This window comes from Callorhinchus milii, unplaced genomic scaffold (genome assembly GCF_018977255.1).
Source record: "Callorhinchus milii isolate IMCB2004 unplaced genomic scaffold, IMCB_Cmil_1.0 Scaffold4, whole genome shotgun sequence".
Classification (NCBI taxonomy): domain Eukaryota; kingdom Metazoa; phylum Chordata; class Chondrichthyes; order Chimaeriformes; family Callorhinchidae; genus Callorhinchus; species Callorhinchus milii.
Window position 1 is genome coordinate 8,684,159 of NW_024704745.1, and position 26,843 is coordinate 8,711,001.

Below are 26,843 nucleotides of genomic sequence, written 5' to 3' on the forward strand. Positions count from 1 at the left end.
GCACTCCATCCCTCCTTACCCCAATCCCCAGCTCGGGTCCAAATCCCTGACTGTCAAGTATGCCCTCCTGTCGTGAAGTGCACTGTTCAAATGTAATTTGTTGTTGTTTGAAAGAGCACCTTTCATGTCAGGAGTCATCTGAGAGCACTTCACAGGATTTACTGTAAAATGTAGTGACTGTGTATTTTGTAGGTAAATTTGAAGGAAGAGATCTCTATACACAAAGTGGAGCTTGGTCATTGTCTTATAACCCTATTCATATAGTTTTGAAGCACAAGTTAGAGGATGCCCTCAGAAATACTTTCCTTCTATTCTAAACTTCCCCTATGATGTGACACAATTAATTTTCCATTTAGGTACATTGAGAGGAAATAGTGGGCTGTGGAGATGATGCTGTAATCACGGGTACCACAGCATAGGAAAGTTTGGCGCAGACTTTCTTCCCACACTGACTGTAATCAAACATACGTAAAGCATCAAAACCGCAGAAATCAAAGGCTGACTTACGAACAGACCTGAGAGAAATTGTTAGATGAGATTTAGTACCACAAAATAGTTTGTTTTCTTAAAAATCTATTTGTTTGCAATAACTCAAATCGTATCTACAGTCACAAAACAACTCAAACCTCGAATCTTATACCATTTGTTTAAGGAAGAATTTTTTTTTACTTGCATGAAGAAAAGCTGCCCAGTTATAACCACTATTTATTTGAAAGGAGTTTCTCCTGGTGTCCTGCTAATTCTCCCCCCACCATCCTCTCCACCACCCCAGGTAAAATCCATCATTTGTATCATTGCTGTTTGTGGGGACATTGCTGTGTGCAAATTGGCTGCCGCGTTCGCCTACAAATTACTTTTAAGTTTACACTAAATCCTATGAAATGCTTTGAGAGGTTCTCCTGTTGTGAAATGCGCTGCATCAAGTGCAAGGATTATTATTGTTATCAATGAGAGTCCATTATAAATAAATTATTTTGACATTTTTCCAAGATTACGCGTTCTTCTGTTTGTCCCCTCTATTTCATGGCTTATTTTTTTTCGGGTCTTCACAAACACACACAAAGCCAACCTTATACCATTGGCGGGAGAGCCTTCAGCCACTCTGCCCCCAACCTCTGGAATTCCATCCCCCAATCACTCCGCCTCACCCCCTCCTTAGCCTCCTTCAAGTCCTGCCTCAAAATCCTCCTCTTTGACCACGCCATCGGTCATCCCCTCCCCTCGCTTCTCCTCTCCCTGACCCCAGCTCCGGTCTGAAATGCTGTACACTGTCCAGCGCCTCGGGACGTCCTCCCGACTTGAAAGGCGCTGTACAGATGTAATCTTGCTGTTGTTATAAAAACAGATTTATTCTGCAAAATGATTTCTCTCAATGTCAGGGAGAGTCCTTGTGGAGACATTCCACAGGTGGAATACCTGATCACTCACCCTGAAACCTTCACTGAACCAGAGAAGCCTTGGCATCTGAAAGGTGGAGAGGAAAAGAGGAGAAAAGGAGAGAGAGAGAGAGAGAGAGATATAGAAACGTGCAATGTCTTGGGAGTAACCAGGAAGTGATTGCACTAACAGAGAGAGAGAGAGAGAAAAAATACAGAGAGCATTGACCGACTGCAAAATAAACTACTTGATCAAGAAAATCCGACAGAAAGAAACAAAACCAGGTGAAGGGTGGGAGGGTGGGTGGGTGGTGATGTGAGTGGGCTTGAGCACAGGTAGTTGCTGTTAAAATGCACACGTTTAGGAAATGGGTTCCTGAACACAACGAAATTAGATGAAAGAGTTAAAGAGGATTCAAGAGAAACCTGGACATTGACATTGACCATTGCTGTTGCTTTGGTGGTGGTGGTGGTGGTGGTACAGAGAAATTCAGTCAAAGGCAACTTTGCACTGAAAGAGAGAGAGAGAGAGAGAGAGAGAGGACAAAAAAAAAACCTTCCCCCAAACTCCTGAGTTCGAGTTTTAAACTCTCACCAAAAGGGAAACGTAATTGCAACAGGTTCACAAAACCTACTGCAAAGCCACTCTCCTTACCTCAGCATTCTTTCGGCTTCAGTGTCGATGTCCCACCGACAGTCAGGTCTTTGCAAAAAGAAATGGATCACATCTGCCAAGTTGCAAAGGGTGGGATGGAGAGAGGCAGAGAGAGCAGAGAGAGGCAGGAGCTGGTGGGTGGGTGGGTGGGTGGTTGGTTGGTTGGGTGGGTGGTTGGTTGGTTGGGTGGGAGGTAAGTTCACGTTGTCATAACTTGAGTAAACTGCTGCTCAGACTGATCGAAGTTCACTTCCCCAACAGGTAGGTACCTACAAGGGCGCACGTCAGAACAGGGCGGTGTTAACACTGAGCCTAATTCCACCCACTCTCACTCAGTCTGTGAGATCCACTGTGAGTATCGTCGCACTCCATCACCACAACAGCTTGTGTTGATCTACAGGGACCCTCCCACAGCCTCAGAGGTGCTTGACAGTGGAGGGAGGAGCATGACACCCAGCTTTGGGGGGGGTGGGGGGGTGGGGGGGGGTGGGGGGTTGTGGGGGGCGGAGGTGACCGTAGGCACGGTCCATTAGGAAAGTTCTCAGGCGCGACCCGGAGGTCACTCGGCTCCTGTCAACCCCGCCACCCAAAGCCCTAACGGCTAGGTTGGTCCGAGCTGGACAAACAGCGGGAAAGCTTGCCCCGCAGTGCTATCGATGGCAAGCTATGGAGTTTTAGCGGGTTAGACTCCAGCAGTTACTCCAACACACACTCTGGGGTCCCCGAGCCTTGTCTCTTGCCAACCCGTGTCTGATACTTTCCGGAATTGGGTAAGCAGGAATGCATCCCTCCTGGGAGGGACAGCACATCCCATTCCGACAAACTTAGTGCTTCACAGAATGTACTGTAAACTGAATTGATTCTATAACTTCTGGGTGAAACAAAGCAGCCAATGACGCACAGCAGTATCGTGGATTGAGTGACCCATTTTTTTATTGAAGGGATCCATCAATCACCTGACAACTGGGTTCCTACTTACTGGCAAGGTAAACAGAGGCATGTGGAGTAAGGAAACTTGCCTAAGGTTTCGCCCTGCTTGTGAATCGAACCCGGGTCTCTCGCTTGCGAGGCAAACGTGCTAACCACTAGCTACTGGACTCTGTGGTCACTCCCCCTCCAACTTCCACCCACCCCCCACCCCCTCCCTCCCACACTCTGACTCCTATCCATCCTCCCCTGCACACCTTCGTACCCGTTTCCCCACCCTCTGTCACCAAACTCATGCTGTCCCTGAAACCCACCACCTGCTCCCTTAACCCCATCCCCATTCCACTCCTTATCTCTCAGCTCCACCTTCTTGCCCCACTTATCACAGACATCATCAACCTGTCCCTCTCCTCTGGCTCTGTTCCCATTTTCCTAAAAACTGCCATCATCACTCCCACTTTGAAAAAACCCTCCCTTGATGCGTCGCAGCTATCAAGCTACCGGCCCATCTCCAACCTCCCCTTCCTGTCCAAGGTCCTTGAAAGAGTTGTCGCCTCCCAGCTGCGCTCTTTCCTCTCCAACCATGCATTATTCAAACCCCTTCAGTCGGGTTTCCGTGCTGCCCATAGCACAGAAACCACCCTGGTCAAGGTCACCAATGACATCTTGACCATCTGCGACCAGGGCTCCCTCTGCCTCCTCGTCCTCCTTGACCCATCGGCAGCATTCGATACGGTCAACCACGCTATCCTCCACCTCCGCTTGTCCTCCCACCTCAATCTTCAAGGCCCTGCCCTTGAGTGGTTTAGGTCGTACCTCTCCCACCGTCTTCATTTTGTTTCCACAAACGGCTTTTCCTCCAGCCCCCGCACTGTCTCGTGCGGTGTCCCTCAGGGCTCTGTCCTCGGTCCCCTCCTCTTCACCCTCTATATGCTCCCCCTTGGTGACATCATCCGCAGACATGGGGTTAACTTCCACATGTATGCGGATGACACCCAACTCTACCTTTCCTCCTCTACCCTCAACTCCACGACCACCGATGTCCTGACAGCTGCCTGTCTGACATTGAGTCCTGGACGAGAGACAACTTTCTTCAGCTCAACGTGCGTAAAACTGAGGCCCTCCTGATTGGCTCGCGTCAGCGCCTCCGCACCTCAGGCGCTGACAGCATCAGCATCCAAGGCTGCACTCTCCACCTCTCAAAGCCAGTCAGGAACCTCGGTGTTCTGTTCGACCCTGAGCTGTCCTTTCTTCCCCACATCCGCGCCACAACTGGCACCGCCTTCCATCACCTCCGGAACATCGCCAGACTACGGCACTACCTCACCCCTCACGCTGCTGAAACCCTGGTCCACGCCTTTATCACCTCAAGGCTGGACTATGGGAACTCTCTCCTCGCCGGCCTTCCCGGCACCTCCCTCCACAAGCTGCAGGTCATTCAGAACTCTGCAGCTCGTGTACTGTCCCGCACCAGGCTTCGGGACCACATCACTCCCACCCTCGCTCGCCTCCACTGGCTCCCCATCCCCCAGAGGATCGAATTCAAGATCCTCATCCTCGCCTACAAGGTCATTCACGGCCTTGCTCCCTCCTAACTCTCCGACCTACTATCCCCTACCTACCTGCCCGTACCCTCCGTTCCTCTGGCTCCGGTCTGCTCCACATCCCCTGCCCCAACCGCCCTACCATCGGTGGCCAGGCCTTCAGCCTCTCAGCCCCTCGGCTCTGGAACTCCATCCCCCAGTGCCTTTGCCTTGCTTCCTCCCTTTCCTCCTTCAAGGCCGGTCTCAAGAGCTTTCTCTTTGACCGTGCCTTCAGCGCCCCACTCAACTCTTACCCCCTCCTTGCCCCCTCCCTTACCTCCCCTCACCCTGACCATTTCCCCCCTGCTCGGGTCCTGACCCAACTGTCCAGCGCTTTGGGACGTCCTCCCGATGTGAAAGGCGCTCTATAAATGGAATCTTGTTGTTGTTGTTACTGGGACTCATTCAGTGAAATGCTGCAATTGGGAGAAGATGGGGTGGGTATTTTGAAAAGACAAAATCAAATTGGACCGAAGGGTTTTCTTCATCTCAGCCTCTCTTATGTCTTGTCTACTCTTGTGGGACAAGAAAATCCAATTTGAATTTACGAATCTCTCCGAGTTAGACAAGCTTACTTTTAACTTTCCAATCTTTCTCACGGGAGCATTGTGGAGGAGTGAAGGCAACCACTCGGTAACGACACTAAGGACTTTAACAATCCTGGAGGAAGCATGTTGGGTGGGCAAAAAGCAGTAGGAAGCAAGAATAGGTAATAATAATTTGGTCACTCAATCCATGACTGTTTGTGTGCAACTCCAGTGCGCAATTGGCTGCTGCGTTTCTTCCACAAAATATGCAGTCAATTGACTTTACAATATAATAATAATAATAATAATCCTTGCATTTAATGTAGGGCTTTTCACGTCAGGAGGACGTCCCAAAGCGCTTCACAGAACACACTGTAAAGTGTATTGACTGTACATTTGTGGGCGAACGCGGCAGCCAATTGCACACAGCAATGTCCCACAAACAGTCGTAGATTGAAAATGACCAATTTAGTATTGTTTTTGGTTTTGGAGGGATTATTATTAGGCGTGTGGAGTAAGGAAACTTGCCCAAGGTGTCGCCCTGCCTGGAATTAAACTCAGGTCTCTCGCTTGCAAAGCGAGTGCTCTAACCACTGAGCTGCAGGACTTGACATATGTTCTGTGAAGCGCTTTGAGACACCTCAACGGCATGACAAGACGCTATATCAAATGCAAGTATTTTTTTATTATCATCCCAATTTGCTCCAAAGAGGCAGGGGGAATCTGTCATGGTCATGCAAGTTATTATCTTTACACTTAACATCAGAAGTCAGCGGTAGGTTACCACATGCATCTTTAGAATGCTTTAACAGCTGAAAAAGATCATAAATGATATGAGAATACTGAAAGCTGAATCAAGAGTCGTCAACGTTTGACCTTTGATAAAACAAAAAAACTTGGACATTATCACATCAAAATATCTATAAGTGTTTTACAGTAATTGCTGTTGAAAGTCGTGCTTATTTTTGTTGGTAAATTCGGCAGCCTTTCTCTGTGTAGGAAAGTCCCACAAACAGCTATGAGGTGAATGACAATTTATCTGAGTGTATGATGGATACCAGGAGAAAATTCTTTCTCTTTTCCAATAGTATCATGAGATCTTTAACGTCCATCTGAACAGAGACATGGCTGTGGTATAACATTTCATCTGAAGGATGGTACACTGGCTTTTTCAACCTAGACTATGATCTTAGTTTAACGTCTAAGAGCTCCGGGATGCTGCCCGGGCACTATGTAAATGCAAGTTGTTGTTGTTGTCTCATTCGAAGGATGAGGCAAGCAGCGGTCCTCCTCTACTGCACTTGAGTATCCGCCCAAACAATGAGCTCACGGTTCTGACAGGCATCTGCAAGTCAAATTTGAACCTGTTGGTTGAGATTTTTTCATGGTTCCAGAGATGTCTGTGATATATTACAATCATTTGCTATGGGCTTCCTCATCCTTTGTTGGAAAATCCGCCACATCTCATAGCAGTAACGTATTTGAGTATATTCCTGCCACAATTGTGCCTTCTGCGGATTCTCTCAACGCATTGTATTAGAAATACCACATGATATCCACCCATCCCTCATCATAATAATAATAATCCTTGCATTTGATATAGCGCTTTTCACGTCGGGAGGACGTCCCAAAGCGCTTCACAGAACACACTGTAAAGTGAATTGACTGTATAGTTGTGGGCGAACGTGGCAGCCAATGTCCCACAGACAGTCGTAAATTGAAAATGACCAATTTATTATTGTTTTTGGTTTTGGAGGGATTATTATTAGGCGTGTGGAGTAAGGAAACTTGCCCAAGGTTTCGCCCTCTGCCTGGAATTGAACTCAGGTCTCTCGCTTGCAAAGTCTAAAAACAGTGATTAAATGGAATTTTCATGGGGAGTGGTTCCTAAGTCTGAACTCCAAAGACTTACTTTCAGACATGATTTTGTAGCAGGGCAAAGAACACAGATAAAGAGTTGTGAAAGGTAATTTCAGGACAGGATGCTGGACTCAGACTGTTCAGACTCAGCATAATGGCCTAAATTCTTGAGGTGATGATAGTTCAGTGACAGGCACAGCATTATATGTCATTTCCTGCGCACTGAACTGCAACTTAACAGAAATCCTTGTGGCAAAGAAACAAGGACTAGTATTCACAAGTATACAGAATACTTGACTTTGGAATATTGTCTGTTTCAGAACTTTGGTTTGCCCTTATCTGGCGCACCTTCATATTCAGTAAACTCCACTCAAGCCCAAAGGAAGGAATGTTGGGAAAAGGGGGAGTGGGGGAGGGGAAGAAAGTATAAAGCCTTCATAAATTCCAGTTGAGCTTTTTCATCTCAATTTGTTGTCACAGTTTGGGAGAAAAAGGAAAATGAAAAGCAAGTGAGTTTGAGTCCGAAAATCAAAGGAAACTTTATTGTTGCCAGAACAACAACGTTACTGTGGAGTCCTGTAGCTCAGTGGTTAGAGCACTCGCTTTGCAAGTGAGAGACCTGAGTTCAATTCCAGGCAGGGCGAAACCTTGGGCAAGTTTCCTTACTCCACACAGAGCCTAATAATAATCCCTCCAAAAAACCAAAAACAATAATTAAATTGGTCATTTTTCAATCTACGACTGTTTGTGGGACATTGTTGTGCGCAATTGGCTGCCGCGTTCGCCCACAAATATACAGTCAATTCACTTTACAGTGTGTTCTGTGAAGCGCTTTGGGACGTCCTCCCGACGTGAAAAGCGCTATATCAAATGCAAGGATTATTATATTATTATTATTATTACTGAAACAACAAAGCTCAGAAACAAATTGTAATGGAATTTTGGTAAAATAAGTAACAAAGCCTAAATATTATTAATCCAATCTTATATTTATTCATTTATGCTTCCATTTATAAAACACAACTTTACAGTGTAGTATTTGATTGAAACAAACTTTGGTTTTACTCTGGGTTTTTTAGTTTTATTTCATGTGCAGAAGGACTAACTTTCTTCTGTTCTGAAAAACAAACCTCCAGCCATCGAGCTTGCACTACCAGTGCTGTAGGATTCTCTTGCAGGCAGCTTTGCAACTCCTAGAGTCAGAACACACCACATCAGTCAGGATATACTTTTATATTGTGCTGGAGGATTGAGGGTTAAAAATCACAGAAATTTCAGCACAGGAAGACATGCAGCTCAACTTGTCTAGGCTTGCTATGTGCTGGAGTTAACTACTTTAAAAGATGTGTTTTTGCTGTTTTGTTCATCATGTCATAAATGTTAATGTAATGCCAATCCCACTCCCAGCAATGCTTTGGCCATCATGTTGAAAAAAGCTTCAGCAAGCTTTAGCAATGTCAATCATTGTACCAACTTGGTCCAGAAAACATGCCTTGTCTCCTCACCAACATGTTATAATGCAAGAATGAGGCCTAAGGTTAACGAAAACGACAATTTCAGATTTAAAACTAATTTTGCTAGTTTCTCCTCCCTCTCTTCTAAAGGTATTGTATCTTGTTTAAAGCCAAACTACTCAGTTGCCATTGGGGTTAACAACTTAAACTACCTCTGTTATAATACTGACACAAGATCATCTTCATTCCTAAAATCTACAGGTTTTATCAGTATCTATGAGTTTCCTTTGTGCTTTATTATCTAGGTTATCAATTAATTAATTATACAGTAAATTCTGTGAAGCCTTTTAAGATGTCTCAACCATGTGATAAGGCAAATACAAGGATTAGAGGTCTCCTTTCACACTGAAAATCACAAATGTTTAACCTGTAACGGAGAATAAAATACAAAAAAGAAAACAATGTGACCTAATTATAATTGACCTCACTCACACATGAATGACCCTCCTCACTTGCCCACAACTAAGTTATGATAACCAACAAGGGTTTTTCCAAAAATGGCCCCAAACCCAATTATCTTGGTCTTTCTGACTCATCATCATCAACCCTAAGAGCAAATGAAGAGGCCAGGCACGTCATTGTGCTGAATTCCACTAATTTACTCTGGAATCTATGAAAGCTTTTGTTAAAATTATTGCTTTTTCTTTCCACCTTTGATAGAATGTATGTTATTTTCAATTAAACAATAAATATGCTGACTTTGATTAAAAATACCATGAAGTAGAACATATTTTGAAGATTTAAAAAGCTCATTGATCTAGCAAATATCTGTTTAATATCTAACATTTTGAAAAGTCATACGGCAAGAAAACTTTAAAGAGAGATTAACAAATGCAACAGAATTTTATTGAAAGACATTTGATTTGGTACTGAAACATGACTGATTTTGTATCTCGTCTCAGGTTAGCAGTGAATTAACTACATGCAATCTTAAAGCTTTTTCTGGTGCTTTCCTAGAGTTCGTTAAATGTTCACAAGATCACAAAAGAGTTTCAGATGAAGATGGCCCTTTGGTCTTGGAGTTAAGTTCGCAATGGTTGAAAGTGGTGTTCAAATGTGATTACTACTAAAGAATTCCCAATATGAATCACAGATTAGAACTCAGTACCTATTGCCCCATTTTCCGTTTACCTGAGCTTGGCTTGAATTGTCCACTTGTGCCACAATATGAGTTGTCTCAGCGCAAAAGCTCTGATCCACGTTCCCATCATAAGTGCAGGCTCGTTAAGGAAAATAAATGGTTGCAAAGAGAAAATTGCAATAATTCACAGCTGTATGTGCAATAAATTCACGGATTGAAAGTTCCTGGCCAACACCATATGAAAATGAAACACTGCGAGTGGCTGACACAGTTAAGTGTTCTTTAAAATCTGGGAACAATCCAATCCAGACCGATGAGGATAAAACACTCCCAAGTAAAAAAATGTTTTGAGTCAATCAAATTCAGTCAGTTACCTACAAGTCACATGTATTTGGCTAACACCTACATGAGATTCAACAGTGGTTCCTTTCAGCTTTATCAACATCTTTGAGGGTCTTTAGGCTGCATGAATTATTTAAATAGTTATATGTGATGTTTTCCTTTCCTAACTTCTTTGTGCCAATCAAGCACTTCCTCCAATCATTTGTTCCTTGACGACTGCATTCAACAGCTTGGAAAAGCTTTCCCCAGGCCTCTCCACTGGTGCTTGGGCTGCAAGGCATTGTTTCCAGCACTAAATACCCCACCTCTTCTGCCCATGACTTTCTCCACCACCAAACCTATCTGCAGTCCATACACTTAGACTTCCTACGTTTATCTTTCATTATGTACCTTGTCCCACTGAGTACTATTGATAGTAATAACCATGCAACTACTTAAGAGAGGTTAAAGTCCTCACTTCCTGTTTGTTGAGGTGATTAATTGAATTTTTGCTTGCTTAGACGGACTGGATAGTTAATTTACACTGAGGCAGGGTGTTTCAGCCTGAATTAAATTTGTGAAAGAAAAAATTTATAGAAGACAAACAACAACAACTTGCATTTATATAGTGTCCATCATGCGGGGTGGGTAGCATCTCGGACTTCCTCTCAGTTCGAGAAGGACTTCCTGACACACTGCAGCAATGGGTGGTATTATTTCCACTCCCCACGCATTGAGCTGCTGTAATGAGTGTTGGAGCTTGACGCTGAGCCGGGTAGAGAAGTGAGGAGACCATAGGCACAGTCAAAGCGGACGATCTTCAGGTATGATCAAATTGAAGAAATGGTAGGCTTAAATTAAAGGACGTGAAAATGTATGTAAAAAAAATTAAATCTCCAAATCACAATCCAAATTCTCAAAAAGTCGACTGATATTCAAACCATGATTCAATCATCAATTAATGCCTCTTGATTTGCTCACCATCACAAACATGGTTGTGTTCATTAATTTAATTTACAAAACTGGTAATTGGCAACTTAAATCATCATAATAATAATAATAATCCTTGCATTTGATATAGCACTTTTCACGTCTTCTAGACGTCCCAAAGCGCTTCACAGAATATACTATAAAGTGAATTGACTGTATATTTGTGGACGAACGCGGCAGCCAATTGCGCACAGCAATGTCCCACAAACAGTCATGGATTGAAAATGACCAATTTATTATTTTTTTGTTTTTTTTTGGAGGGATTATTATTAGGCGTGTGGAGTAAGGTTTCGCCCTGCCTGGAATTGAACTCAGGTCTCTCACTTGCAAAGCGAGTGCTCTAACCACTGAGCTACACTGAGCTATACAACTTGTATAGTACCCTTCATCTAGAACACTTAAAGACAGAGGCAGATGCCAAGTTGCCAAGGGAGGGGGGGACCCTAACCATAAATACAGTCGAGGAGGTAGGTTTAAGGCAGAATTTAAAGACAGATATTATTGGCCAGGGCACTGGGAGAGAGTGTAAGACGGAGAGGAAGAAGGACAGAGTTTCAGAGAAAAAGGTGCCTTCAGTTTTATTACAGGCGATGCTGACTGTGTTGATTTGGACGTCTAAAAACCTTAGAAAATATGGAATATATCTGTGGTTCCATATGAGTATTCATCCCGTACACAGGAAAAGGATATGTTACTAAATAACGACTAAGCTTCTTCTTTTCTGACTCCGATATGTTGAAGAAGTAAACACTCACTCCCGACATAAAATCTGGAAGAGTAGCCGAACCTTTTGCTGACTGTTGTGGACTGCAGCTCTCTGCCTTCTTTCTGCTATCCTTATCTTCCTTCATTGCGGTTTTGCTGGTAGATGCTGAGGAACCATGAGCTGACGAGGAGGCAATATGTCTCTTGAAATAGTAACTGGTATATTTTGTAAAGGAAATTTCATGAATCTTTGGTGAAGATTAAATTGGTTTAAATAAAGAGTACAATATTTTATAAATACTTTGTTCTGTGATAATAATAATAATCCTTGTATTTAATATAGCACCTTTCATGTTGGAGGACAGCTCTAACTGTAAAGTGTAGTGACTGTATATCTGTAGGCAAATGTGGCAGCCAATTTGCACGCAGCAGTGACCTACAAACACCCATGGAGTGAGTGACCAATTTTACTTTGGGGAACTGTTGGCCAAGATAACCGGGAGAAATTCCCTTCTCTTTTTGAATATGGCCACGGGATCTTTAACATCCACCTGAACAAGCAGATGGGACCTCGGTTTAACATTTCATCCGAAACGACAGATTGTAGTCATTACATTGGTCCTTGTCCCAAAAATGTATCACATACATGGTAGTTTGTTTTGGCGGCCGGCACAGTTTACAGAGATTTGTGCTAAAGGATCTCTACTCACAATTTGTGTTTTCAAAAAAGTGAAAATCAGAAAAATGAAACTCTGTATATTTAAAGTGCTTAATAAAGTGCAGACATTTTGCAACTCTGCAAACGTTCAGCCGCAATAAGGATACATGTAGGTCGGTATCTTCCTTGATGCAAGATATTTCCGAATAAGCCTTTCGGTGCCATACCAGTTAAATCCTTTGGTTGCGTGTCCTATTCGAGGGAGGTGAACGCTTGCTGAGAAAACAGAGAAATATGCAAATAAAACAAATGTGAGAAATGGATTCAAAAGATCTGAGCACCAAATAAGTGCAAGGAGTCAACACGTAAAACATGTCAACAGCTTCACTGCAATGCAAATGCACACCAGCATGTACAGATATCCACTGCAGATTGCTGTAGACTTAGAGAAAATCTAAACTTGATCTGTAGGCAAATGTCGCAGCCAATTTGCACGCAGCAGTTATAAGGTGCAGTTATAAGAATGAGAAAATAACATTTAAAACAAAGTTACACGTACCATTTCTCTGCCTGGCTGCTATGTACAGCTTTTTCAATCCATCTTCCAAGGCCATCAATTTGATGCCTGAAAGATTGTTGGAACGATCCCGTTGCTGGGCAACTATTAAAGCCAACTGAGAAAAGATTATTTTGATCAAACGTATTCTGTATAAAGCCACCATCGAGTATTTCAATATTTACAAGAACCATTTCTACATAAGGAAATCAAGAGTAGCATTCTTGATCTTTCTCCCAAGAGAAGGGAGTTTCTCCCAGTGCCCCGGCCAATAATCTCTGAATAAAATTGGTCATTCTCTCCATAGGTGTTTGTGGGACATTTCTGTGCACGAATTGCCTGTCATATTCGCCCACAAAATGCAGTCACAGCACTTTACAATAATCCCTGCGAAGCACTTTAAGACTTTTTGACAACATGATAAGGTGCTATATCAAATGCAAGGATGATTAGGTGAAGGATTATTATAGAGTATTGGACAGCGCACACTGAGATTGCAAAACTGTGGTCTAATTGAGGTTAACTTTTAACTGTAGGACAGATACACTCTTGCAATCTGCAAACATCATGTGACCATCAAATGTTATTATTTGGTGCTTATTTGGTGCTTAGATCTTTTCTCTGTGGAGTCCTGTAGCTCAGTGGTTAGAGCACTCGCTTTGCAAGTGAGAGACCTGAGTTCAATTCCAGGCAGAGGGCGAACCTTGGGCAAGTTTCCTTACTCCACACAGAGCCTAATAATAATCCCTCCAAAACAAAAAACAATAATAAATTGGTCATTTTCAATCTACGACTGTTTGTGGGACATTGCTCTGCTCAATTGACTGCCGCGTTCGCCCACAAATATACAGTCAATTCACTTTACAGTGTGTTCTGTGAAGCGCTTTGGGACGTCCTCCCGACGTGAAAAGCGCTATATCAAATGCAAGGATTATTATTATTATTATCATGATCAGGATCATTATAGAATGGGAAAAGAGTGAGAAAAGAGAAACATGAGCGTGAGTAATGAAGACAGCCTTTAAGGGCCATAGGAGCTTGTCAAAAGACAAAATGAGGGATGAAGTGATTGAAAGATAAACAATGAAATGCATTTTTTTTCTTTCAACATACTTTTTTGAAAAAAATGATTAATGATCAGTGTTATTTTGAGCTCTCTTCGTGGTTCTTTGGGTCATACAGTGCACAGGGTTGTACTGAACACCACAGGAAGGTCCCAAATTGATCCAATATCTATGCTGCCTGAGATATTGATCTTAGCTGAGGCGGTGGTGAAATTGGACAGAATCCGTACTCCTGATCGCCTTGCAGTAATCACTGCTGGGAAATGTGTGCACCCGGTTGTATGGATTTGCAAACAAGGGGATAAGATAGCAGTTGAGAACAGGATTACTCCCTCTCTTGTTCAACAGCCTGTTGACATTCAATGTCTGTGCTCAGGCGTGCAAAATAGCTGATTAGGTAAGTGTGGAAGTGCTGACACCTGATAAACCAGATGGATAGCAACAATTGTGGTTGGATGAGTAATAGTAATAATTGAAAATAATAATCCTTGCATTTGATATGGTGCTTTATCAAGCTGCAGAGATGACTCAAAGCACTTCACAGGATTTTACTATGAAGTGTAGAGACTGTGTATTTGTGGGCGAACATGGCAGCCAATTTACGAAGAGCAATGTCCCACAAACAGCCATGAAGTGAATAACTAATTATATCCGGGGGATTGTTGGCTGGGAGACAAATCTTAAAATGTTAAGACAAAAGCGTTAAGACTTGGTCCATGAAAATTTTGGACTTTTGCTAGCTAGAAAATATGTACTTTACATTCACACACTCAAACAAAGATGAACAAAACTGATAATGTTTTGGCTGATCACACATTTCTTTACTTGCTAGGTTTGCAACCATAAGATCAGATTTACATAGCAATTTGACTAACAAATTAGCTCTACTTTCAGTACCTTTTTTCAAAACAATAACAGTCACAATCATTCCTCAATGCCATTCCTGTTTCTTTGAAAATAATTTTATTTGAAACAGAAACTTCTACTGACAGTCAATGAAAGTGTCTAGGGAGACATTATTTAGCTCAACAGTGCGAGGGAAATGAAGTAACGGAAGATTCATGCAATTTTAATTGTGTGCATCATATTTAACTCATTCCTATCTATCAGGCTAAGAAAACCAGTCCGTCCACTGCCCAATAATCACCATTCAAAATCTTGCAAATATGTCAAGTGTAATGACTAGCTTTGTTGGCAAATATTAAGGCCATTTGTGCCAGCAAGCAATCACAAACAGCCATGAGGTGAATGACCAATTTATCCTAAGGATTGCTGCCCAGGTCACCCTTCCCAGGTAGAAACTCCCTTCTCTTTTCGAATACTGTCATGGGATCTTTTATGTCCACTTGAACAGGCAGGTGGTATAATGTATCAAAATGATGACACCTACGATAAATACAGCATTCCCCAGGATTACACTGGAGGATTAACTTAGATGTGGGGCTGGAACGCATAATCAAAGGTGAGAGTACTACCAGCTGAGCCAAACTGGCATCAAGAATATTTACACAAAGCAATTCAGAATAACACAAACTTATTCCAACATACCATATCCTGCCCCAAACTCCGAGACTCTTTGTCATCAATGGCAAACAGAAGGACACTGCCCAGAGAAAGATCTGCGATGTCAAAAAGAATTGTACTTCAGCAATAGCTAAACATATTCTAAAGTATACACTGCTAAAGGCAACCGAAAATAATTCATACAAAATAAACAAATGTACTTCATGATTACAAGTGTTTTGAATAAAACTCAACTGTTAGCTGTTAGTAATTTGGTTCTCTGGATCTTCCCCTGCTTCCCACAGCAAACTGTGGAGTGTTTGTGCCTATGAGGCCATTGAATGTACAATGGACTTGATTCTGAGACGAACTTGACCCCATGGGATGCCAAATCCACACATTTGCCTAAGACCAAGCAATGCCAAAGCATTTGTTGGCCTGATTCATCACAAGACTAGAAGTGGTTTGTGAAGCCATGTGGAGTACTCCCAAGTACAGGTGAACTCTGCTTTAGCCAACTTTTAAGTTGTCAGCTACTGCTGAAGTCACTTCCTGCACACTACGTGCATGCGCACAGGAAGTGACACCGGCAATGATTCCTGCGAATAGAAAGGAGCAAAGCCACTCGAAGCAAGATAGGATTATACCAAGGGGCATGACGATTGGGCTTCCCTGTAACTAATGTACAGATAATAAAGAGAAAGCATTTTCATGTGATAGCACTGTAGAACCTTAAAGTTTCTTGATGGATCCTTGAGACGTCTCAAAGCACTTCATAGAATATACTGGAAAGTAAATTGACTGTGTATTTTGTGGGTGAAATATAGCAGCCGATTGCCCACAGCCATGTCCCACAAACCGTCGTTGATTGAGTGACCAATTTTCTTTTTCCGAGAGATTAATGCCCCCGGAAAGCGACCCACCAGTCGACTAACAGCCAGGCTCCTACTTATTGCTAGATAAACAGAGGAATGTGGAGTAAGGAAACTTGCTGAAGGTTTCGCCCTGCCTGGGAATCGAATCCGGGTCCTCTATTGGTTACATCGGTTAAAGAGTTATGCCAGAGGATGAAAGCAACTCTTACCTTTCATCTTTCCTGCTCGTTCATACTGCTTTCGTGGCTCATCAGATCTAGCCTCCAGAGCTGTGAATAAGCCTCCTATTCCCCATCTACCAGAGTTGTCTGGAAAAAAAGAAAAATGGTCATTGCAAAATATAAATAGGGTGCAAAATTCACCCAAAAAAAGCTGAATTAAATGGGAATCTTTTCAAATGATCAAACTGGTTTCATAAACGTTTTTAAAATGTTCCCTCATTCTCTCTCGTGCTGACTCCTCTAAGGCTACAGTCCCACAGGCTCCTCCAGTATCTTACTCAACTGATGTGTTATTCATTATTCGTTATCAGGCAGCGCTGATTGGCAATCAAAAGTGGGCATTTTGGCTGATTTTGCTGACTTTTTTCCTCTCACTGACCTTGGAGCAATAAGGACAAACGTTGACTTCCCAAATGTTTCTTTGATTGAGATCAGACCACAGGACAAACTGGGAATCAAACCCAAACATGCCAGTGTAATGAGGCTCCTTCAAGCATTAAGACGGTTTTAGTCACTGTTTAAATGGTTAAAACAACCCTTTTTTTCAAAAAGAAAATACTGTTATTCATCATTCTGTTCAGATGGACATTAAAGCTCACATGGCACTACTCAAAAAAGAAGGGAGTTTGTCCCGATCTCTTGGCTGATCATCCCACAAATAAAATTGGTCGTTCACTTCATGGTTATTTGTGTGACACTGCTCGGTGCAAATTGGCTGCCGTGTTTGCCTACAAATACACAACCATTACTATACTTTGCAGTAAAATCCCATGAAATGCTTTAAGACGTCTCAACAACGTGATAAGGCACTACCTCAAATGCAACAATTATTATTTTTATTTATTAATATTACTTATCACACCGGCAATGTTTTGCTATCTATAACTAATTTCAGTGCCTTGGAACATCCTCTTGATGTGGAAAGCACTATATAAATGTCAATTTGTATTGTTGTATTGCATTTTGGTTTGCAATGGCTAACATTCTGGTTTGTATGTCTTAATGCAAGACACGGCTGGGGTACTGGGGAATAAAATTAGCACTTTTTAACAACTACTAGCAAATGCAACAGTGAGTAAAACATCGCAAACAAAGTGCTGCATTAAACAGATGTCTGATTGGTGGTGCAATAGATTGCGGGCTCACTCATGCTTCAGACAGTTGAGGCACTGTTTAATCAACACATCACACCGCAACTTTTTGATATCCTTTATAGCTGTAAGAATAACTGGGACTAGCAGGGAGATTCCATATATGCTATTTTATTTTGTTCTACTTACCAACACAATGCACTACTATTGCATCCCCCGTGACAGCAGCTGTTGGGTGAGTCACATCACCGATAACATAGTGAATTGAAGTCTGTTCTGTATCTGTGACATCTAGATCTCCAGCAAGCTCATCTCCCTCCTCCTCTGATTCACTCTCATTCCCACTGTCTGTTGATGGAAGGCAAGGGGATCTGTAGCTACAGGATTCCCACCAAGCCAGTCTGAGGGAAGAATTTTATTTGAGATTGGATTACAGGGATTCTGATGGGTGAACAGCATAGCACAGCGCGTGTTTAAAAGCATGAGTTGGGAAAATTCAAGACCCTGTGGCTCCACGACTTACTTTTTCTTGTGCTCCTCCTCTTCTCGCTTTTGCTTTCTTTCCTCCGCAAGTTTTGCCCGTTTGGTTGCTGCCTCCTGCTGTTTCTGCCGACGCTGCTCAAGTTCCTCGGGCGACCATGCCCGTTTCTTTCTGGTGCTGAGGCTCAGTGGAGCAGTCAAAAGGACCTGCACAGGCGTGGGACAAAATCAAATGCTTCAGTACATCCCTTTCAGAAACTTGCCAACAATGGAGCCTAATTTGCAGCTATTACCAATGGAATTCCTTAGCCAGAGAAGCGGAACGTACAATACAATACAAATTACATTTGTGTAGCGCCTTTCACGTCGGGAGGATGTCCCAAAGCGCTTCACAGGATATACAAAGTGTAGTGACTGTGCATTTTGTGGGTGAAATATCACAAAAAACCCACAGGAACTCTACTCTGAAGTGATCTATTTTCAGAGAGGCGTTCCCTCAGTTTGAAGTGAAATACTTCGGGTAGAAGGAATCCCTCTCTACCCGATCTACTGGTCAAGGAATACAATAAGAAATGTTATTCTTGTTTTCCTCACATTTTCTTATGTGTGTATACGTGCTGTAATGATGATTACTAAGACTTGTTTCATAAGCATATTTAATGACTTTCTAGATATTTACCAGACAGACATTTTCTGAAAAACATGTGGAATTTTGAATTCACACGACACATGTACACTGCACTGACTGTCTGTTACACATACATACACACTGCACCTGCCTGTNCCCCCCTACCCAAAAAAAGAAGCTTACTAAGAATTTCCAGGGCTTCCTTTATTTATAAGCTAATCCTACAATTTTACCTACAAAATATAGTTACTACACTTTCACAGTATATCATGTGAAGCGCTTTGAGACGTCTTCCCCATGTGAAAGGCGCTACATTAAATGCAAGGATTATAATTAATCATCAAAAGATCATTTAGATTATGGGCTTCAAATGACCAGGTGGTTTTATGATCAAAGTGAAATGTTGGGCTATGGTTGTCACAATCAAAACCTTACTTGCAAAAACATGGTTTGAACGTGAAGAAAGATTTCAAACTCTTAACAACCCCCACCCCCTCCCGAAAACAAACACTTTCATATTGCTCATATTTATTGCAGAAATGTAGCACTGAAAAGGAAATACATGGAAAATCAGGAATTATTATTGTAACCTGACAGCTAAAAACTGTAGCTTCTAGCAAGCAGAATCAAAGGACAATGGGTGCTCTACAGACAAAAGGTAATAACAGTTAAAAATAATTTGCATCACAGTGTCAACATTGACATGCATTTCTAACTCATATATAATATATCCAAATAAGACAGTGGGTAAAGTAAACAGGCTTACTTTGGATTTATTGCGGAGTGATCTTCCTTCTTTACTGGTGTCTTCAAGCATCACTTTGTAAATATCTAAAAGTTGTTTGAAAGTGTTCTGGTCTGCTGAAGTGTGCCCTTTCGAATAATCCTTCCCCTCATACAAGTACATGTGTGCTAAAAGGAGAGAAGATCATGGCAATGAATGACAGTGTAATAATATGGCTTTCTTAGTGTGTTATTTCAGTGGCCAATCTTAGGAGACTGCAGTTCCATGCTTGATCAATATCTGACAATCGCTGTTGAATAATGAATGTGTGGTCATTGGGCGAGGACAGGATTGGGACCTGGAGTTGAGTAGCCACCGGGCACTCAGAGTCTCTTCTTAAACATGAAGAGCTGTCGCTCAGGTGAGGTATTAGAAAGGTGTCAGTGCCAGTGGAACTGTATGTTAACAGGACTCAGTGTCTTGAGAAGAGGACTGAAGATTAGAGCACAACTCAGCATGAAATATGTGAAAGCATTGACACTTTCCTCCAGCCCACAGCTCAGACACACTTCCCTACTCATTGAGCAATGATTTCACTAGTTGCTTACTTCTCTGTAGAGCAATCATGGTGCATACAAGCTCTGATTTTAGGAGAGTGTGTTCATGAACCCAGTTATTACATGAATTGCAGTTGGGGAATTGCAAATCTCTTGAATACATTGGGAAGAGCTAAGGCTGGGTGTGAGGAACAATTACACAAAAGTTTAAAACTCGTGCAAGATTCAGAAGACTCAAATTCAAGGCAAGGCGGCAAAGGCTGAACAATGTTAACTGGTGCAAGGTCCAAACACATACTTGTGCTCTCTGGCTCTTTGCATGCTTCTTCAGTTGGTATTGGTTGGTCATCAGCAACCCATATTCCTTTCCTGGTTTCTCCTAGGATGCTTTCCAGATCAATTTCTTCCACAGTGCTCTCTTCAGAAGAGAGAAGTTTGTCCAGCCCAAACTTCAGGATATCACTGAGCTGATGGTGAAGCACAAAACAATAAATGATTGCTGTTCACCATAAAACATTTTGAATTGTTAAACACAGCAGCGAAACTAACTAATTATCTCATATTTTACATCCTGGTGGTATTACTGTATTTTTGTCAGAATGACCAATGCCGCAGATTCAATTGGGATGTCTGAATGGGCGAGAGATAGATATTTACTCGCGTTTTTCCCACAAAATATAGTGTCACTTCATTTTACAGTGTATTCTGTGAAGCACTTTGAGATGGATCAAAGACATGATAAGGCGCTATATCAAATGAAAGGATTATTATTATTTGGGAAGTAAGGGTATTAAGGGATACAGAGAAAGACTGGGGAAATGGAATTGAAAGGACTAATAAAACAGCAGAACTGGTTCGACTACCTAAATGGCCTAATCCTTGTTCTTCCAATTTTATTGAAGAAAAGAAATCTTAAACTTTATGAAACTAAATAATTTTGTTACTGAAAAAAGGATAACCTGTGAAGCAAGGTTTTCCTTCAGTGCAATTCTGAGAGGTTCTAGGAGAGCTTTCCCAGATTTGGGCGTCCTAGTCTTGTACAAAGCATCATAGTGTTCAAATTTACGACAAAAATTATTTAGCAGAAACAGAAGAAAATGAAGAAGGTTTAGCAATGACGATGTGAGATCACAGGAGAGGGAGATCTCAAATGTCAATAGATGTAAGAAACAGGAATGGAACCATCAAAGATAAGAGGTGGGAGATGTTTGGCAAAAGGTATTAAAAATCTATATCTGGGATTGCCAATTTAAATAAGCCTTGCATTCTTTTTTGAAACTTGCTCAAGTGATTCTAAACTGATGCAGGCAGCAGTAAAATGTAAGATGTATAGTTTTAAAGCAAACTTGCTTCAACAAATAAAGCTAGCTACACATTGTGAGCTACACTGACCTAATTTAAGGCTTGAAACATTGCCCTTCGTGAAGGGCGCTATACAAATGCAAGTTGTTATACAGAAATGCAAGAAGGTTCCAAATTCGACCGCTAATCTGTATTGAGTGATCTGATCACAACTAGGGCGGGAATGGGCCAATTCAATTGGCCTCAAGATCCCAGGCTGGAGAAAGGAAAGAGGGAAATGTGCCAGGGTTCATGCTTCTACTCCTGATCTGCGCACTTGTGATGTGTTTATATTGAATAAGGACAGGATTGTCTTTGGCTGTCATAGCCTTCCTCCTTTGATCAAAGATAATAATAATAATCCTTGCATTTGATATAGCGCCTTATCACGTCTTTGAGATGTCTCAAAGTGCTTCACAGAATACACTGTAAAGTGAATTGACTGTATATTTTGTGGGCGAGACACAGCGGCCAATTGCGCACAGCAGGGTCCAACAAAAAAATTGTGGATTGGAGTGACCAATTTATTATTATTATTTTCTTTTTGAAGGAATTCTTATCATGGGAAAAGTGATCTGCCAATCTACTAACAATCTTGTTCCTACTCACTGCTAAGTAAACAGAGGCGTGTGGAGTAAGGAAACTTGCCTAACATTTCACCCTGCTGGGAATCGAACTCAGGTCTCTCTCTTGCAAGGCGAGTGCTCTAACCAGTGAGCTACAGGATTCCATAATGCTGAGATTCACAGTGCAGGTTCACTTAAAAAGATTGTCACTTGGGCAAGGCGCATTAAGGCCGCCACCAATAGTTAAACTTCATTATACCACAAGTTATTTCCTTTGGGAGTGGACACAGAACCACAACATGACTGACAGAGCATTTTATACATCCTTATGGAGCATATTGGTATGATGACATTTCTGTGGACCCTAAGTGAAAGCCATGTCACATCTTGTAGTTGGTGACTGAAGATCTTGTGTGAAATTTACAGTCCCCTCCCTCTATGAACTGTACTGTCAGCAGTTTCTTACCTGCATATCAGGATTCCCAGATGATTCTCCTCCTTCCTTTAGAGAAAACTGACCTCCTTCAATCACAGTGTTCGTCAGTTTCAGCTTTGATTTAGCTCGGCCATAGATTATTTCTTCCACTGTATCTCTTCCAATCAGCCGAATAATTTTCACTGGCCTTTATATTGTAAAGCAAAACAAAATCATTACTTTGGGATGGGAGAAATGACTTCTGCAATTCCTAAAGTGATACACATAATGTACTAATATTCTCGAACTCTTAGCCAAATACAAATTCATTACATGCACTGAAGGCACTGAATTTGAGACTAATCCTACAGTCATTGCATTAAATGATATCTCTGGGTTCAACTTCCAACACTTACTCCTATCTCTTTTAAAAATATGTTTGGAAAACCTTCTCTAGTTTGGGAAGGAACGAAAGACTGCATTAGCTATTTCAGGATGATGTTAAAAGGGAGTAACCGGAGGATACTTTTTAGCTTAATTCGAGTTGGTGAACTATAGGAATCTATTATGCGCCATGTGTAAATGATTTTATGAGGCGGATTTGTGTAAATCCACAGTAAGGGTGGCCTCAATTATGTAATAAACAACCAATGAAAAGGATTTATTAATTATGTGATTAATTCAAGGGAAGACATCCTTCAAACCCCCTCACCTGTTGATTTTATTCTCTCATCAATTCTTTCCCTTTTACCTCCCCTGAATAGGATCAATTTCTTTTTTTTCCTTTCAATGGGATATGAATCCATGGAACCAGGCTCCTCCCTGGTGTCTCACCAAGTGCCTACTATTCATATCCTTTGTGGGAGTGTCTCGAAGCCTGTTTAAATGCAACATGCGTCAGATGTACTCTACAGATTGTACAAAATATAATTAATCTCACTTTGTTTGGCCGATCCTGTGAGCTCTTGCTGCTGCCTGGAGGTCATTTTGGGGATTAAAATCACTGTCCACAAATATGACTGTATCAGCAGCTGTTAGATTCATCCCAACTCCACCTGTTCACAAAACAAACTTAGAGATAAGTCATAGACGTATCAACAAGCAGTTCAGCCTTCTGCTTCCAAAACACAATTTAGCATTTCAGAAAGCTAACGACTGATATATTGCAAGATATGAAATGAATAAACTATCCTGTTTTTTATTGTATTCCATTGAAACAAATAACTTTGGGTTTCCTTGAAACGTGCAGAGCTGCAAAGTCCCAGGTTTGATCTTAACCTTCGGTTTGTGTTGAATTAGCTACAAAGGGAATTCAATCAGCTTTCCTGTTCCTAGTTGCTATCCAGTGGCTCTGCTGGACAGTGTGAGTGCATGTTGGTAAAAGGACAGATGGGGCTTAGCTCTCTTTAATAACCATCATAATGTCAGACTGTTGGCATCCATTGTCCAGGCTTAACAGTGAACAATGGCCACATGGGTGAAGCACTGTACACCATCCTGAGTGAGCTCTTCAGTAGAGGAGAGAAAACAGAATGTAAGGTGTTGTGGCGGGAGGAAAGTGGGGGGGGGGGGGTGGGTAAAAGAAATAGAATTAAGGGGAAGGCATGGTGAGTGGGGCTGGACAAAAAATGTCTCTTTGCTTTTTTTCGCTCTCCAAATATTTCATCCTCTTCTCTTCTAGTCATGCTGGTGTTCAGCACATCCTGCAATACTTTGGATAAGGGCCATTCTTCATTAGTTTGAGCAATTTGTTATGGCAGGTTATTCAACCGTGAAGAAATCATAACTGAACCAAAACCTTCCACACAATGAACGTTCCAGCAGGGGATGTCAATGGATTGGGTGCAGGAATCTGGACTGAGTTTCCCTGCCAACATCCCAGGGCGTTGAGGTCACTTGTGGTGCATTTCCCCTCGTACCCTGGATGAGATTGGATAACTCAATATTTGGGTTGCACTTGTCAGAGAAATGGGCACAGGAATAAAGCCTTTGCTCTAGTTTCCTGCAGCCATCCTCCCAGGTACTCCAAAACAACTCAGCTCAGACGCTGAGGTTATCAAATAATTAATTTACAATAGCATAACTTTATGTCACTTAAGATTATGATTGGCAGAATTTGAAAAGTAGCGTTAAAGAAGAAAAGGAATTATAATCGCAGCAAATTCTATCGACCTCAGGGGCTGAAATGAATAGCTACAGCAATCAAATGGATACATCTTTCCATGATGAAGCAGAGAGAATATATTCAAAATATTCTGTTACCTGCTCTAGTGCTCAAAAGAAACACAAAAACGTCTTGTTGACTAAAATTTTTGATGGCAAGGAATCGTTCTTCTCCACGTATTGACCCATCCAAGCGTTCGTAACTGTAACCTTAAGGAGAACAAAGCTGTGTGAAGCACTCATAAAAATGAAAACACAGTAATCACTCATTTGTTGTTGACTAAGAAGAGTCAATTCCCATGGAGACTTAAACCTACAGTCAAACTCATAAAATAATTCAGATTTTGCTACCTCTCAATTAACATTTAAAGGCTCCAAATTCCAGCTAGCCTTAGCCATTAAGATCATTTTCTCTTTAATTTTTTTTAAAATCCGGGCCTTTTACCAACTGCAGAAGCTGTCTTTCAATTTAAGATTTAATTTAAGAATTTTCCACAATTCTGCATAGCCTTTTTAATTTTAAGACAAATTATATTAGATGCTAAGATTAGGTGGAAATTCAAACCATAACCATTTCCCGATTTAACATCTCTTCTCTACCTGGAATTTAACATGTGGTTTACGAGTGCTTAGATCATGAATCCTGTGAATGAGAATTAAGAAAAAAGCACTTGAATATCTCTCCTAATTTTATAACAATAATCCTTGTTTTTGATACAGTGCCTTTTCATGTCATTGAGACGTCTCAAAGCGCTTCACAGGATATACTGTAAAGTGGATTGACTGTGTATTTTGTGGGCAAAAGGCGGCTTTGACTGTGTGATTCCAAGTCCCAACGTGGAGCTTGGGCCCAAAACCTACTGACTCAGAGGTGAAAGTGCTATGACTGTATTTCAGGCTAAGGCTTTGAAAGATAAGCAAACACCGGATGAAACTTTTTCTGGCTTTTACCTCTATATTCCATGTAGTCTTGCAGAACATCTAGCATTCTAGTCATCTGAGAAAACAGTAGCACTCGGTGGTTTCTGCGGTATGAAAGGAAACATTGCAAAATATTTAAGTTGTATTTCTTTCTCCCTTTACAGGCTCCTCGACATTTGTACCCTACTCCTGATGGATAATCCTAGACGGATGTGTGCATCTTACCAGCAATAATAAATTGTGCGTTCCATTCACAAGAGAAGTTTCGGTGAAGAAGACTTTTTAGCTCATTTGATCTTATCTTTCCACAATACCTACCCTACCATCTTCCCTATCCCTCGTTCCCTCCGCTCCACCATCGATGGCCACACGTTCAGCCACAACTCTCTGAAGCTTTGGTACTCTTTGCCACAATCCCGCCACCTTGCTCCCTCCTCATTTAACTATAATACAAAAGTATTTAAGGCACTGCAATGCCAATTCAGTAACTTCATAATTTCAATTTGCTATAGGATCAGGAAGGGGGAATGCAAGACACCTGAGCCAGTCAAATATCCGCCGCAGGGGGAATGAAAAATGAAAGGCGAGTCAATCAATGTCAGTTTCATGGAACAACTTACACCTATACAGTTTCCTTTGTACCATGTTAAAAGGAATGTTGTGAAGTGTTTTACAAAATGAACCGTGAATAGAAATGCATCACACAGAAAACAGATCTGCGTTTAAGAATGCTAATAGATTGCATATAAGAACCGCAAATGCGGCTGAACAACTTGCAGTGCACCTCAATCACTTTTACTAATTTAGCACCACAAAACATTCACATGGAGGTTAGGTTTTAGGAGGCAGATCTCGCCAACTGTCATCCTTTGATTATGAATGCAATTATAGACTACAAGGCAACTTGGCAAACTACTGAATTTTGTTGAATATCATAAAATCCAGTGGTTAAACCAGTGCAGGAAATTGGCTGAGATTAAGACTGCTACATTGGTTAGTCACACATTGGTAAAATACAAGATTATATGACTGATGTCTGATGTGACTAATGTCAGGCATTGGATTTTATGTTAATAACCAACAAAAAATTAATTTTTACCATGCAATCCACCTGCTAGTGACGCACTAAAAAAAGTTAAACAATCTCAGCGCAATCTAAGCTCAGCACTGGAGAATATTTACAACCATCCATTGTAATCTCTGACTTCAATAAAATAATCAGACCTGGATTTCAGGAATCCCAGTAATTTGTCTAGCAAGTAAAGTTTCCCACTTGCTTCCATAAGATGCTCTCCGATCTGAAAAGGTTCTGGTTCAACACCTAAAAAAAAAGTAGAGATACACACTAGCCAACAGACACAAAACAGGAGGACTGAAATATGGTTATTATAATGCAATCATCCTTGTAGCAATGAAGTAGCTTTTTGTTTTGTTTGTCCACAATATATTCAGTTAATTCTAGTAAACCACATGTTAAATTCCAGCTAGGGACGAGATTGTATGCCAAATGCAAGGATTATTATTACTTTAAAAAATTCAAC

The 26,843-nt window shown here is 41.6% G+C and overlaps 2 protein-coding genes and 1 long non-coding RNA gene across 4 annotated transcripts in view; 1 reads left to right on the plus strand and 2 right to left on the minus strand.

The window, feature by feature from the left end:
* The window catches only part of LOC103180097 (E3 ubiquitin ligase TRAF3IP2), a 32,188-nt gene extending 29,875 nt beyond the window's left edge, over positions 1–2,313 (minus strand). The window contains exon 1 of one of the 2 annotated variants that reach the window (XM_007895715.2): positions 2,032–2,313. In XM_007895715.2, the coding sequence (XP_007893906.2) occupies positions 2,032–2,039 (8 nt within the window). In that variant the 5' untranslated portion in view covers positions 2,040–2,313. The remainder of the gene's footprint in view (positions 1–2,031) is intronic. The other variant, XM_042334627.1, reaches the window with a different exon arrangement.
* Positions 1,472–26,529, plus strand: LOC121848914. Its single transcript, XR_006085048.1, has 3 exons — positions 1,472–1,661; positions 25,467–25,570; positions 25,815–26,529. It is a non-coding gene; the product is annotated as an uncharacterized LOC121848914 (long non-coding RNA).
* chd1l (chromodomain helicase DNA binding protein 1-like) overlaps positions 7,904–26,843 on the minus strand; it is a 41,307-nt gene continuing 22,367 nt past the window's right edge. The window contains exons 10-25 of the mRNA XM_042334626.1: positions 26,527–26,623; positions 25,333–25,406; positions 24,481–24,591; positions 23,159–23,273; positions 22,270–22,426; positions 20,195–20,363; positions 19,382–19,527; positions 18,031–18,194; positions 17,697–17,908; positions 16,405–16,503; positions 15,366–15,436; positions 12,757–12,871; positions 12,365–12,473; positions 11,525–11,755; positions 9,574–9,655; positions 7,904–8,121 (exon numbers count right to left, since the gene is read on the minus strand). Of these exons, the coding sequence (XP_042190560.1) occupies positions 7,990–8,121; positions 9,574–9,655; positions 11,525–11,755; positions 12,365–12,473; positions 12,757–12,871; positions 15,366–15,436; positions 16,405–16,503; positions 17,697–17,908; positions 18,031–18,194; positions 19,382–19,527; positions 20,195–20,363; positions 22,270–22,426; positions 23,159–23,273; positions 24,481–24,591; positions 25,333–25,406; positions 26,527–26,623 (2,084 nt within the window). The 3' untranslated portion in view covers positions 7,904–7,989. The remainder of the gene's footprint in view (positions 8,122–9,573; positions 9,656–11,524; positions 11,756–12,364; positions 12,474–12,756; positions 12,872–15,365; positions 15,437–16,404; positions 16,504–17,696; positions 17,909–18,030; positions 18,195–19,381; positions 19,528–20,194; positions 20,364–22,269; positions 22,427–23,158; positions 23,274–24,480; positions 24,592–25,332; positions 25,407–26,526; positions 26,624–26,843) is intronic.